General features: G+C 59.3%; 2 protein-coding genes across 4 annotated transcripts; both read right to left on the reverse strand.

The window, feature by feature from the left end:
• Window positions 1-494: 494 nt before the first annotated feature.
• KCNK4 (potassium two pore domain channel subfamily K member 4) lies at window positions 495-6,478 on the reverse strand. The gene is made up of 6 exons (XM_060105065.1): window positions 6,218-6,478; window positions 2,894-3,017; window positions 2,604-2,764; window positions 2,233-2,419; window positions 1,584-1,723; window positions 495-899 (listed from the first exon to the last, which is right to left on the reverse strand). Exons 1-6 carry the CDS (start codon window positions 6,404-6,406, stop codon window positions 495-497), a joined length of 1,206 nt encoding a protein of 401 aa, XP_059961048.1. The 5' UTR covers window positions 6,407-6,478.
• A 3,304-nt stretch (window positions 6,479-9,782) lies between these two features.
• GPR137 (G protein-coupled receptor 137) lies at window positions 9,783-14,155 on the reverse strand. Of its 3 annotated transcripts, XM_060104550.1 has the most exons (8): window positions 13,653-14,155; window positions 12,180-12,578; window positions 12,047-12,096; window positions 11,096-11,321; window positions 10,832-10,981; window positions 10,578-10,706; window positions 10,351-10,466; window positions 9,783-10,058 (listed from the first exon to the last, which is right to left on the reverse strand). In XM_060104550.1, the coding sequence occupies exons 2-8, from the start codon at window positions 12,534-12,536 to the stop codon at window positions 9,899-9,901; spliced, it is 1,188 nt and encodes a 395-aa protein (XP_059960533.1). In that variant the 5' UTR covers window positions 12,537-12,578; window positions 13,653-14,155; the 3' UTR covers window positions 9,783-9,898. The 3 variants fall into 3 exon arrangements, with proteins under 3 accessions (XP_059960533.1, XP_059960532.1, XP_059960534.1); XM_060104549.1 differs by lacking the exon at window positions 13,653-14,155 and having other exon boundaries at window positions 12,180-13,645; XM_060104551.1 differs by lacking the exon at window positions 13,653-14,155 and having other exon boundaries at window positions 9,942-10,058; window positions 10,364-10,466; window positions 12,180-13,645.
• Between the last annotated feature and the right edge of the window lie 10 nt (window positions 14,156-14,165).

Consider the following 14,165-nt stretch of genomic DNA (forward strand, 5'->3'; position numbering starts at 1 on the left):
TCCCATGCCAGACCCTATCCTTAACCTCCAGGCAGAGACACCCGAACAAGCACAGCCAAGAGTGCCACGCCTTGACCGATGGTTCGGGTGTTGAGAGGGGAGGGTTTGGCCTGGGGGTCGTAGGGGAGGGCCTGACTTGACCCTGAGGTGGCCCGACGACGCAAGCACTCGCACACCCTCTCGCGTCCCCGGAGCTCCACGCCCGCAGCGATGCAGACTGTTTTCGTTTATTGATGCAGGCTTTGAGGCACAGTCGTGAGATGTTGTGAGGGACAGGCCCAGACGGACAACGAGACAGAAAGCCTTGGGGTTCTGGAAATGGATGAAGTGAGGAGAGGGCCAGGAGCAGAGAGTGGCAGACAAGCAACCCGTAGCCTCCTCCCCAGGTTGCAGTAGGGTCGGTCGAGAGAGGGGTCTTTGGTTAAACAAGCAGAGCATGCCGGGTAGAGAGCAAGAACGGAGCCCTTTGAGAGGCCCGGGCAGGGGTCTTGCCCCTACGCGGGCACGCCTTTTTCCCGGGGGCGCCCCGGGCCGCGGGGCCGCGCGGGCTTCCTGGGGGTGTTGAGGGGGCGGCGGCTGCCCCGTGGAGCGCGGGGCAGTGCGCAGCCGCGCTCGCTCTGCGTGTCCGAGGACTCGTCGATGAAGGCCAGATTCTCGCTGGGGTAGTCCAGCGCGGAGGCCGTGGGCGGGGTGGGTGGAGTGGGCGGAGAGGGTGGCTCGGTCTTCTCCGGGGCCGCAGGGGATAGGGGCCTGCTGGCGGGCTGCGCTGGGCACGGCGGCGGAGGCAGGGGTGGCCGCTCCTTCTCCTGCGGCGGTGGTGCCGTGGGTCCGACTCGCTGGGTCACCCGCGCGGTCACCGTGCCGGTCCAGCTGGCAGCCTGCGCCGTGAGGCCGCCCATCTGCGCGGGGAGGAAAGGCAGTCCTCGACCGGGGCTCCTCGACAGTCTCCACAACCCCGGGAGCCTGTCCCTTCACCAGTCAGGCACTGCCCCTCTTTTCTGCCTCGTCTTCCTGCCTCAGGAGTGGGAAAAGGCCGGAGGAGGGAAAAGCTCATCACCCAGCCACATGCTCTCCCCTCCTCCATCTGCGCGGAAGTGCCCTTTTCTCCAGAAGAAAAGACCGACCGGACTTTATTTCAGCTCTCCCTCCCGTGCCCCCGGAGACCTTTGCGCCTCCACCCACTCCACGGCCGGCAGCAAGGAGTGGGTCTACAAAATATTGAGAACAATAAATAAAAGTACAACAACAAATAAAATTTTAGTGTAAGTATGTCCCATGCAATATTTGGGACATTTATACTCAAATATTATTTGCAACTTATCCAAAATTCACATCAACCGGGCTTCCTTTATCTTTATTTGCTAAATCTGGTAACCTTATCCATGAGAGTAGAGATGGAGTCGCCTGCAAACCTGTCAGAGTTTATCGCGCTTTGTTCCCGGCCGGTGCGCAGTGGGGCTCCCTCAGTCCCTGCCTTGGGGAGCCCACACTCTGCAAGGGAGGCAGACTAGTCAACCTGCTGCTGGTGAGCAGTGTGCATCAGCGCCAGGGCGCAGGCGCGGTGTCGACGCAGGGGCGCCTACCTCTGCCCGAGTGCGGCGGGACACTACTCGCAGCCAGTTCCCGATGGTGGTGAGCACTGAAGCGAAGTAGGCCAGGCCGAGTAGGATCCAGAACCACACCAGCGGCTGGTAGGCTGCAGAGTTCTGGTTGGGGCTGGCTCCTGGGACGCCACGGGGAGGGCAGAAAGAAGTTGATTGTGAGACACGCCTTGAGCCTGTGAGTCTCTGGTTCACTGCCCCTCTTCCCAACTCATTGAGAGGATCCGCCCTCCCCAGGACAGTGGGTATGAGCTAGAGTGCGCGAATGGATGCAAGAAGACGAGTGGGAGTGACTTGAAGGTGTGCAAGAGAAGAGTAGGTGGGGTGCTCGCGTGCAAGAATGTGAGCATGTGTGAGGGGTGCACGTGTACAAGAATGTGGCACGTGTGAAGGGGTCACTTAATATATGTGAGCATGCGTGGGGTGCAAGCATGCAAGAATGTGAGTGGGCACGAGGTGTTGCATCCCTGGAAAAATGTGAGGGTGCATTCAGCGAGTGGATGTAGGGATTGGAGCAAGCACGTGTGAGCGCACAAGTGCCCTGTGGAACTTGGAGGGAGAGGCAAGATTGCAGAGCCCCTGGGCAGGAATAAAATGGGTAGGGAAGTGCAACCTAAGAAAGTGGCCTCACCGGCCACATAGTCCCCGAAGCCCACCGTGGTGAGCGTCACCACGACGAAGTAGATGGCCTCCAGCTTGCTCCAGCCCTCCACATAGCAGAAAACGAATGTGGGCGTGAGGACGAAGAGCAGGCAGCCAATCAGCAGAAAGAGCACCGCCGATAGAATTCTCACCAGCTCTGGTGGCACGTGCCACTTCTGCAGGGAGGGGCAGTAGGCAGGGCCGAGGAGTCACCAAAACCTCCAACTCTCACACCCCACAACCCTTTTCTGGGAGCCCGTGTCTGAGGTTCAGGCGCCCCCCGCTCACGTGCCGGGTGGGTATGTAGGGAAGTGTATCCTGAGCCCAACGCAAGGGCGCGCAGGGTGTGAAGCAGCTCACCAGGAAGATGGCTTCGATGTGACCAATGCCGCGGCGTAGGGAGGAGCCCAGCCGGTCCCCGACCCCTGCCAGCAGTATTCCGAACAGCGGGATCCCCACCAGTGCATAAAAGATGCAGAAGAGGCGGCCAGCATCTGTGCGCAGGGCCGCGTTGCCATAGCCTGGGCAGAGGGGTCGTGCAGCAGCTCTAGGGGTTGCCTGGCACCCCCCCTACCTCCCCCTGCGCCTTCGCCTGTGAGAAAGCCCAGACACCCGGTGCCCCACACCCCATGACCAGTCCCCTCCCCCACCGATGGTGGTGATGATGGTGCCTGAGAAAAAGAAGGCGCTGCCCAGGTCCCAGGCTGAGTGGTTGCTGTTACTGGTTGAGTTGGTTTCAGGGTTTGCACCCCCTCCCAGGGCATCAGCCACCTCCTGCAGGACAAGATGCAGAAGGAGGAACCTCAGTCCTTCCCTCCCGTCCTAGCCAACCCCCTGGCCGTCCAAGTCTCCAAGGTGTTTCCCTCCTTACCCCTCCCAGCTCTCCCCTGCCCTCTGGTCTCCCTGAAGGCAATCCCTTAGAGCAGACATTGCAAATTGGAGAGCCCAATTTTGTTTGACCAACACATTGTTTTAGAGACATTTGCATTATCGGCCCCTTAATTTCATATAACAGATTTCCAGTTTTACAGTGGTCAGGAGCACAGACTCTGGGACCAGACTGCCTGGGTTCAAATCTTGGTGCTAGGTGAAGTTGAGCTGTGCATCAATTTCTGCATCTATCATTTGGGGATGGTGATAATAGTACCTACCTCATAGAGTTATTGTGAAGAGTTAAAGCACTCACATCAAAGCAAGCACTGTGTGTTTGTGAAATTGGTCCCCATGTAGAGATCATGCCCAGTGAGTTCCAGCTTTCCACAGACCCCACCACTCCCACTGCCCCTTTGGAAGCTGAGTTTGAGTCCCTTGCCTTCGAAAATCTGATGAAAGTTAGGGACCCTCCCTCCAGAAAGGTTCACATACCAACAAATTTTGCATCCAGTTTTAGGAGGGTCATGAATACACAAACCCCTGCCCACCCTGCTGAAGTCCAAACCAAGCCCTGTGCTACATAATAGGTGATCAATAAACATGATTAAATTAATGAAATGGCCATGATGTGTCTGCCCCTCTTGCCAACCAGTCTGCCTCCCTCGGTGTTTTGAGAGTGCCTGCCCTAAGTGATGGAGGTCAGAGCAAAAAGAGGAGGGGGTACAGCGGGGCCCTTCCCCAAGGAGCACAGAGCTAAGACACAGTGGTGTGAGGGAGGTCATAAACCACCTTCTTTCTCTCTGACTGCAAGTCCTCGTTAGCAAGACACATTCCAAATTAATCTTCCTAAAGTGACTGCCTAAAATCTCCGTTGCTCCCTGCTATCTGCAGAATAGAGTCCAAACTCCCCAGCCCAGCCTGTAAGCCCCTTCTCAATCGGGTCCCACCCTCCCTTTCCCCAGTCTTCACTCCTGGGACTCCCATTTTGGAATTCAAGTTACAGTGACCTTATCCCCAGATTTTCTGAGATGATTCCATTTCCTGAAATAATTGTTTAATACAGCCAAGAAGTGAAATGTATGATTAAAAGCGGTTTAATTTTATTGTGCAACACTTTTCCAATAAATTCACTACTTAGGGGAAAAAATCCTTTGTCATTCTGTGTGTTCTAATTTTTGCTTCAAATGACTAGGCATCTGTTAAATCCAAGAACTGCAAAACACTCTGAGTTTTCCAGCCTCCACGCCTTTGCCCATGCTGTTCCTCTGCCTGGGAGTCTCTTTCAACCCAATCACTAACCCATCTCTAAATTCTACCCATCTCACCTGCTTCATTTCAATTACCAGCTCTTCCCAAAGGCCCCTGGCATCTCCCTCCTTGCCCCCAGCACCTAGCCCAGGGCCTAGCATACAACAGGCATTTAACAAAGAAGGAAGTAATGAAAGCTCCTTTTCTACTAAATCCTACAGTGAACTTTCCATGGATTTGTCCCTTCACCTAGATGTAACATCCTCTAGGGTAGAGCCTGCATCTGTTCCACCCCAATATCAATTTCCCTGCTCACGCTATGGTGTACAGCACAGCACCTAGCACATAGTAGGTGCATAATTGCTGCATGACTATTTATGGAGGAGAAATAAAGCAGCTGTTGCCCTCCTTGCTTGGTTCTGCCCTTGCTTTCTTCCTCTTCTTCTTCTTCTTCTTTTTTTTTTTTTTTTTTTTAAACCAGGAAAAAAGGAATTCCTTTGTGAAGATAAAATAGGTCAGATTTCCTCCCTCCTCCTGCCCTGTGGTCTGGCCAGACACTCTCCTACCCAGGCCTCTCGGAGCTTTGCTGGGCATTCTGGAGGTGTCAGAGACAATGTCAACCTGCCTGTGTCCTGGACCCACCCCATCCTCATCTCTGCTCCAGGTCCTGCCACCTTGGAAATCAGCTGGAACACCGAGGCTCCATGTTGATGGCGCCTCCCTCCAAAAGAAGGGGCAGGGGGCTTCCCTGGTGGTGCAGTGGTTGAGAGTCCGCCTGCCGATGCAGGGGACACAGGTTCGTGCCCCGGTCTGGGAAGATCCCACATGCCGCGGAGCGGCTGGGCCCGTGAGCCATGGCCGCTGATCCTGCGCGTCCAGAGCCTGTGCTCCTCAACGGGAGAGGCCACAACAGTGGGAGGCCCGCGTACCACAAAAAAAAAAAAAAAAAAAAAAAAACAATGGGCAGGAAATAGGGGTGCCTTTCAATAAAATAATAAACATTAATGTATTAAAGTTAAATGTTACTTTATTTTTTTAAATATGACAGTGGCTCAGAAATCAGAGAGAAAGCAGCAGAGGTGCTTGCCCGACAGTAGCCCAGAAGGCTGCAACCCACACTTTCTTTAGTCATTGGTCCAAAGTTGACCCCATCCCTGACTCGCCCTCCCTCTAGCCTCCGCATCATAAGCATGTGTCCTGGTGGGAAGGCGTGCTGAACCTGGCATCCATGATGGCATGGACCAGCTTGGGGGCTCCTGAAATCCTCCGGAATCATCAGTACATGTTTATATGTGCACTTTTCTGGAGGTAGGGGGTAGGGGTTCACAGTGTTCTTGGGTTTCTCTGAGGCATCTGTGACTTCAAAGAAGCATAGGAACTAGTGTAGGGTTGCCAGATTTAGCAAATAAAAATACTGCATGGGACATATTTATATTTTAAAAGTATTCATGCTTTAGCTGAAATTTACATTTAACTGAGTGTTCCAGACTTCATCTGGCAACCCTAAACCAATGAGTTAGACCTGAGAAAATGTAACACATCTCATCTGTTACAGCCATTTATTCATTTCTTCCTTATGCGTTCCTTCATTCAACCACTATCACACACGGAAGGAGCCATTTTAGGAAGATAATCCAATGCCAGGCACAGCAAGGAAAACAAATGCCGCCCTGGCCGCCATATTGAAAACACAGAGACCTGGATCCCAGCCTCTGCCCTGCACCCCCCAGCAGCACCCTGCCTTCAAGGGTGCAGGTCTGGAAGCAGCACTCCAGCACAAGCCCCCAGTGGCATGCAGCTAGTGTCAGGGGGTCATGGGTGACTGCTGAAGGAGCTCTCCTCCACCCACGCACCTTGATGAAGAGCCCCAGGTCCTGGTCGCTCACACATGGATGGGCCCTCAGGAACTTCTCTCGGACCTCCCCCAGCTCCCTTTGGGCCTGTTGCTCATGGGGCTGTTCCAGGGCCTGGAACACCAGGGCACCGGACACCAAGTAGAGCAGGACCACAGCCAACAGTGCCAGTAGTGTGGTGCTGCGCATGGCGCGCCCAGAGGCCCGGCCAATTCCACGGCCCGTCTGGGGAGGCCGGGCAGGGGGCTCCTGGGGAGCTGCAGTCACTGTGGGCAGAACCAGGGATGCTGGGATCAATAACCTGACCTGACACCCCTACACCCTCCTTCTCCAATCCCTACACACCCAATGGTCTTGGAGCCCCCAGCCCTACTACCCACAGACGTCTTCTCCTCACATCTCTCTGGCCGGACACTTGGTACCAGGACACACCCAGTCCCCCCACCTCTGTCCCCCTTACCTCCACTGCCCTGCCCTCAGCCCCTGTCCGGGGACTCCAGGGTGTGAGAAGATAAGAGGGCACCGGGAAAGGAAAGGAAGGAGAGTGGAATGGGGAAAGAGAGACGGAGCCTGATGAGGGAGAGGCGGGACGAGCGAGGAAATGTTGGGGGCCAGGAGGGGGCGTGGGGAACCCGCCTTCCAGCTGGAGTCTGAGGGGGCACAGAGGACTGTGCAGGGCAGGGACGGGGATGACGGGTCCTGGCTCGTCCACCGAGGCTGCGGCAGCATCTTCGCGGCTTCTCCCTCCCCTCCTGCCTCTCCTTGCTCCTCTTCTAGACGCGATGGACCGGGCGGGGAGCCTCCAGTGTCCCCCAGCGCCCCGCTGGGCTTTCGAGGAACCCTGGGGCGGGTCCCGATCGCTGCGCAGAGGCGAGGCAGGGCGGAGGGGAAGGGAGGGTACTGAGTTCCGGGAAGAAGCGCGGTGGGGGTGACCAGGGCCGGACCAGTGCAGCATCCCCTGAACAGCTGTCAGCCCCCGGGACAGCGGGCGGCGGCGCCCTCGCGCGCACACGCGGGCACAAAGACCCGCGCGCCCACGCTCCACCCTGCGGCTCCAGGCGGCCCCTCTGCCCGGGCTTCACGCACACACACACTCCACCTGCACACTCCCCGGCCTCTCGGGCACACCGGACCCTCAGGGCCGTGCGCGCCGGGCCAAGGCCCCCAGAGGCCCACACACTTGTGTGCACACACTCACATACACACATACCCAGACCGCGGGGCCACCGCGCAGCGCCCACTGCCCAGACACCACACCCCCGCCACTCGCTCCCACGGCCTCCCAGCGTCTTCACGCCGACGCCTCGGAGCGTGACGGGCGGCGGCTGGATGCGCGGCCGCAGGACTCCCAGAGGCGCCTACGAACGGGGAGGTGGGCGCCTCTGCCGGCCGGTCGCCCCCTGCGCGCCCCAGCCCCGGAGCCCGGCCGGCGCCCTTCGCCGCCCCGCACTCCCTCCCCGCGCCAGCGCGCCCGCCCTCTCCGCCCCGCACTCACTGTCGGCCCCGCTGCGGCTGCGGCTGCGGCCCGGGCTCCGGCGCGGCCTCGCCGGTGCCTGCCGGCTGGGCCGCGGAGGCGGCGGCAGAGGCAGGGGCGGAGCGGGCGGCCGCCGGTGCTGGGACCCCCCTCCCGCCGCCAGAAGCCCCCCTCCTCCCGCATTTAACCCCTCCGGCGCCGCGCTTCCCTCTGCTGTGCCTCGCCCTCGCCTCCGGCGCAGCTCTCCGCAGACCCTTACCTGCGGCTGCCCAGCCCCCCAATCCTGGCCGGTCCCGGGAGATGAGTGGCAGAGGAGCCCGTGAGGGGTCGCCGTTGGGTCAGGCCTGGAGTCTCAGACCGGGGCCCTGGTTCTGCCCTGTTGGCCAGCCAGCGTGGCCAACGGCACGGCCCCAACTTGGACATCAGCCGGCTCACCTCTTCGGACAGGATCCACTCTAATCTCCCAGCATCTTCCAGGCCCACTACCAGGTGGGAAGGGCCCTCAGCTCCCCGCCCCGAGGGACAGCCTGGCCCTTGGGATCTGCACTCACGAGGGAGGGGACCCCAGGGGACAAAGGGGTGGGGGATCCCCTGAGGCAACTTGGAATTGGCCAAGGTAGGGTTGGGACCAAGCTCTGGGAAATCAAGGTGGGGCACCTCCTGCATCCCCATCCCTTGTTCCTCACTTCCATGCCCATCCCAGCCTGGAACTGGTGCCAGCACTCCCTCCCCCACTGTCTGAACAGCAGGGCCCTGGCAGGTCCTGGAACTCAGCTCCTCTCTGCTCTTACCCATTTCTTTACAACTCTGATCTTGCCAAAGACCCTCCTCTTGCCTGGGGGCCTCAGCCTTCACTTGGGTGGTTTTAAGCCTGGGCTCTAAGGCTGACCATCCTCTACCAGTAGGGGGCCTAGACAGTTTACCAAACTCCTCACCTCCCAGTCCCCACTTACAGAAAAGGGATGACCCTCACCTCAGGCTGCTGTTCTGAGCATTTAAGTGGTTGGTATTTGTAAATGCTCAGAACAGAGCCTGGCACTCACAATTAAGTGCCCTACAAATGTTGGCAATTTTCCTTTCAACAAAAAGCAATTGTCCAGTTTCGAGCTGATTCTCTGAGTCTCAGATGCCTTCTCTGGAGGCCCTGAGGCCTGCCGCTCAGGATAGTCCCAGGTGAAGGGTTTCAAGACGGGCTCAGTGCTAGGCCCCAGGAACTCCCAGGAGCTGGAACAAATGGCCACACACATGGGCAGGAGACAGACCCTCTGATAAATGACTCCCGGCCATGGGACAGGTGACAGACCTGTAAGGGCTGTGACTACAGAGGGCAGTGACTGCACTATTAGGGACAGTCAGGGAAGGGGCCTCCCAGGACCACCAGGCAGGCTGTGTCGGGGCAGCCCAACCATCTGGCCAAATCCACACCTGCTGGGGAGATGGGGGCTGCTCAGTTACTGGCCAACTCCTCCTCCACAGGCCTTGGACTAACTCCTGGACCTGAAGGCCAGGTTGGGCATAATGACAGGGAAACAGGGTCTCTAGAAATCCCTATCCACTAAGGGTAAGAGGCATAGTAGCCATGCAATCACTGTGCCAAGGGACCCAGGAGAGGGGGACACAGTTCCCTGACCTGGAGATGGTAGGCTTCATAAAGGAGGTGAAATTTGAAGCAGATCTTGAGGAAAGAGTAGAAATTATTCAAGTGGCGAGGGGACCGGAGTGGGAGCAGGGCCTTTCTGGTCTTTCTTCCCCTCAGACTGCAGGCTCCTCTGTCAACCAGCCTCGGGGGAGGTAAATGGCCCCTGCCCAGCCCAGCAGCCCCCTTCAAGGGCCAGTGTCTGATCAGCCTTAGACCAAACAGGCAACGGTGTGAGAAACACAAGCAGACAACTGACAGACAGTGAACAGACTCGGGGCACAGACACTGTTTATTGAGGGGCAGGCAAAGGAGAGGTAGCTGGCTCTGGTGTAGAAGCAGAGGTGGTAGATCATGCCAGGCTGCTATGAGCATCTGGCAGCCAGGGCCATGCCCCCCATCCTAGGGAACAGCACAAGCTCACTACAACAGGAGTAGCAAGGAGCCGGCCTGGGAAAGAGGCAGCCACAGCCCCCGGGATCCCGGGCAAGAAGCGGCAGATGAGCTTGGCACAGGGGTCTGGGGTGGGAGGGACTGGGGTCTGGGTGTTCTGGGGGGAGATGAAGGGGGATCACGTCTGCGGGGTGGAGTAGAGACTGTGATGGTGGCTGCCTGGTCCCAGAACCTGGGAGAAGAGCAGAGGAGTGGTCCGCGTCTGGCTGCCCCCGCACCAGCCTGGCTCCCGCCCGATGGCACCATACCAGCTGCTGGAGCCTAGGCTGCCTGACATGCTGCAGGCAGAGAAACAGGTTCAGTCCCATGGCACTCACTAGGACCACAGTCGCAAGAGTTGGGGGAGGGAGAGATACCTAGAAGACCCCAGTGACCCAGACCTCTCTGACTATGGCAAACTTCATCTTGGAGGGAGAGGTGGAGGCTTTAGCAATAGCAAACCAGAGGGGACCTCACCTGGTACAGATCGTGGCACGGGTGGGGGTGTGCGAAGGCCCAGCTGTAGGTCCCCATGGCTCAATGGGGCAACCCGGGAGCCCAGGGGTCCTGAGGTGGAACCGGGACTCCTACCTGGTGCTCTCACCCCGGCTGTGCTCCCAAGAGCAGCCCTCATCCTCGCAGTGTGCCCGGTCAAAGAAGTAGGAACGGGAGCCAAAGACCTGCCCGTTGAGGATGCGGCTGGTGCTCTGGGGGAGGGAGCTGCCATTGATGCTTCCTCCTGCCCCCCACTGCCCTCCCCCAACCCCCAGAACCCAGCCCAGGTACCCCCAGTGCCGCCCCTCTCCACTGGCCCTCACCAGGTCCTGTGGGGGCCGGTGCACCCGGAAGAAGCCCACCAGCAGGGTGGTGGGCAGCAGCTCCCACACAAAGAGGATGAGGCCAAACACCAGGTAGCCTTTGTTCCCCAGGTCGTTCACCAGGTCCGCCTGTGGGGAGGCAGGGGCTGTGCCAACCTGCAGTTGTGCCAATGGGGCACCCAGACAGGGCCCAGGCCAGCTTGGGGCCAAGAGCCACAGCTACTGAGGAGGCGGCAGATGTGCCGAATGCCCACCTGATCAGAGACGTTGTACCAGTCATAATCGAAGGCGTCCAGCCGGCTCCGGGGGGCCAAGGCCAGGGCCGCCAAGTTGTAGCAGGCCCGGCTGGCATAGAGCAGAACCATGGCACCACCCATGGCAGCTGCCTGGCACACACTGGTCCCCTGGCATAGATGACAGCAGAGGATCCTTAGGGAGGGTAGGCTCCAGCTTTCTCTCTACTCTGAAGACCCCAAACACCCCAAAGGACAATCAGGAATCAGCGCTTGTGGCCCTACCTTGGCCTCCAGGTAGATGCTGGTGGAGGGAGCCCGCCGGGCGACAAGGCAGAGGCAGGCGGCAAGAGAGAGTGCGCAGATAACAAACAGGGAGTCGCTCACCAGGACGCGCACCAGCAGGAGGGCCCAGGGCTGTGCCCGGCGCCGGCGGGACAGCACTGCACACAGCACATTCACCAGCAGAAAGAGCAGCGAGGCCCCCACGAAGGCCCCTCGGACAGCCAGCCTGCGGCCCACAGCACGGTCAGCCCCAGAAGACCACCCTTGGTGCTCCCCAACCACCCAGCCTCCCCCAGGAGACCCCGGTGTCAATCAGAACCTCAGGTCATCCAGTCTGAACCCTGCTCCTCTAGTTTTACAGATGAGGATACTGAAGCTAAAGAGGTCAGAAGATGACTGACGGCTGTGGTGCAGCAGAAAGAGCACTGGATTGGGAGTCAGAAACCTGGGTTTAAGCCCTGGCTGTGCCTCCTGCCAGGTGTGTGATCTTGAACATGTTGCTTTACCTTGCTGGGCCTCAGTGTCTTCACCTCTCAAATGGGGATAATAACAGTTTCACAGGTAAGTTGTAAAAATTAAAGATGTTTGTGAAAGCTCTTAATAAACTGTGAGATGTTACACAAATGACAAAAGTATCACTGCCCAAGGTCACCCAGAAGTGCCCTTTGGCTTTGGAGTTTCCAAGGGCTGGAGCCTCCAACTCTTCCTCCATCATGGATGACATTGGTACCCTCTCCCTTCACAGTATCTCAACTGTTTCTATTATAGTTGTCCTTCACATATGCAATGTCTCTGCTGAGCCATCTTTACCAGATGCCTAACTCTTCCAAGCTTTTCACAAATATTCTGGGTTGTCCTTGCCTCAGACCTACCAGGGAGGAAGGAATGGACACCGGGCTTCTCCCTGCCTCTGACCTGGAGGCTGAACCCACCAGTGTCCCGAGTACTTACAAGCCTCGGCTCATCTCTGGCCGACGCTTTGCCTTGGCCTTGAACACCACCTGGGAGCAGAGACACCCATCATTCTTTGGGGCCCTTGGGGCTTGCCACCCCACTGCCCACCCCCACCCGTCACCATGGTTACCTGGGCAAAGTAGAGGTTCATAAGCGTCAGTGTGAAGAACTGGAGGCAGACAGGACAGCAGTAGAGAAGCCAGAAGGGCAGTGGCCCCAGACGGTTGGCTCGGGGTGTATCTCGAAAGTAGAAGGAGAAGAGGGTGGTACGCAAGGCAGCCCAGAGCAGACAGAGTGCCAGGAACACCGTCTGATAGCTGAGACGCTTGTGCCCATACAGGAGCACCAGCCAGAGCTGGGCATAGACGGAGAAGAAGAGCAGGGCGTACAGAGTGGTGTAGGCCGCAGTCAGCCCCAGGGTCACGGCGGGCGGCAGCGCAGGCACCAGCCCAGCAGCAGGCACCAGGCCAGACAGGTTACTCTCCATGTCAGGGAGGGAGGCCTGAATCCCGGAGACGAGATGGAGGGGCTGGCAGGGGGCCAGGGAAATAAATACGGAGGGGTGGGAGTTTTAGGGTGCAGAGACAGAGGTGGGGAGCTCAGGGGGAAAGAAGTTGTGGCTGGCCAGGCCCTCCCCCCTGAATAGAGGGACCCTTGCCTTTGCGGGGCACAGGCAACCTGGGTCCCTCACTCAGGGGTGTGGAAGGACAGCCTTTCTTCTCCAGGGCACAGGGGGATGGGGAGCATTGCTCTCTGGGCCAGCCTCAGAGCCGGGGGTGGGGAGGGGCAGAGGCTGAAGAAGAGGGGTCCCTGGTCTTGGTCGCTGGAGTCGTCCTGGCAGGAGGGGGAGAGCCGGCCAACGCCAGTCTGCTCAGGGTAGCGGCCGCTGCTGGGAACGCTCAACGTCTGGCTCTCCCCCTCCCCAAACTGGGGGACTCTCTCCCCTCCAACAATCTGGATGGGGAGGGCCTCTGCCTTCCGTCCTCGGGATTCCGGACGCTGCCCCCACCCCACCCCCCACTGCGTCTACTCTCCAGCCGCGGGGGGCGGGAGGAGACCGACGCCGGGTCCTCAGGCCGCCGCTGGGGTAGCCGGCTCCGGTCGCTGGGACGCGGGGCTCCGGCTCCCCGGCTCCCGCTGCTCCGCCCCCTCCTGCGCCTGCGCGGCCGCCGTTCGCTACGCAAATTGCTCAGAGTCTGGCCCCTGCTACGCAGAACCGCGCCGCGCCCGGCGCGGAACCGTCCGAGAATTGGCGCGACTTGCGCCGCCGGCGGGCGTCAGGGGTTACAAGAGGCGGCGAGCGGCCGTGACGCTCGGGCTGCGCCGCGTCCGGCCAGTGCCCGGGTGGGCACTGCCCGGGGCCAGCGGCCCTTGCTTCTTTGGGGGGCCGGCAGTTCCCATGCATCTCTTCCCCATCCTCAAATCGAGATCATGCCGCCCGACGCGGGGCGGTAACGACTTCCCTTCACCCGGTCTCTGAACGAAACTTCCGCCCTCAGCCAAGATGGCCTCCGGGGCCCGCCCCCGGGCCTTAACCCGCCTGGCCCCGCAGCCCGCGCTAGCCGGCCCGCGCGCTCCCTGGCCGGCGGCGGTTCCCGCTCACCTGGCCCGCCGTCTGCCAGGCGCGAGGCTCCGCGAGTCCTATGGTCACCCTCACAGGGGCCCCTGTCCCTTCTGCGCCGGGGCAGTCATCCTGCCAGGGCGGAGGCTCCCTCGCTTATCTCGAGTGCTCCCGAGTTGGCGCGGGGAGTGGCGCCCCTGATGCGGGCGGTGCGAGGTTTCCACCGCGGGGAGGAGGAAGGGGGACTTCCCGAGCCGGCCACCCGGTTCTGACGGAGCAGTGACAACAACAACAACAGTTGCATCCGACGGCTGAGCTTCAATTACGGCTTTGCAAAGTGCCTTCACCCACAGTAATCACCACTCAGTTTACAAGGATCACCGACTCCTGAGGGAGGTGTCATTATCCCCATTATACAGGGGTGGGAATTAAGGCCCAGAGGGCGTGAAGGACTTGTCAGCAGGAGCTGGCCCCCAGATGGGGACCCCAAAGAACCCCTCATCTGCTCCCACACACGCCCAAGGCATAAGGAAGTCGGGAGCTGAGCATCCGGAG

The sequence above is a fragment of the Mesoplodon densirostris genome, chromosome 7, assembly GCF_025265405.1.
Source record: "Mesoplodon densirostris isolate mMesDen1 chromosome 7, mMesDen1 primary haplotype, whole genome shotgun sequence".
Classification (NCBI taxonomy): Eukaryota; Metazoa; Chordata; class Mammalia; order Artiodactyla; family Ziphiidae; genus Mesoplodon; species Mesoplodon densirostris.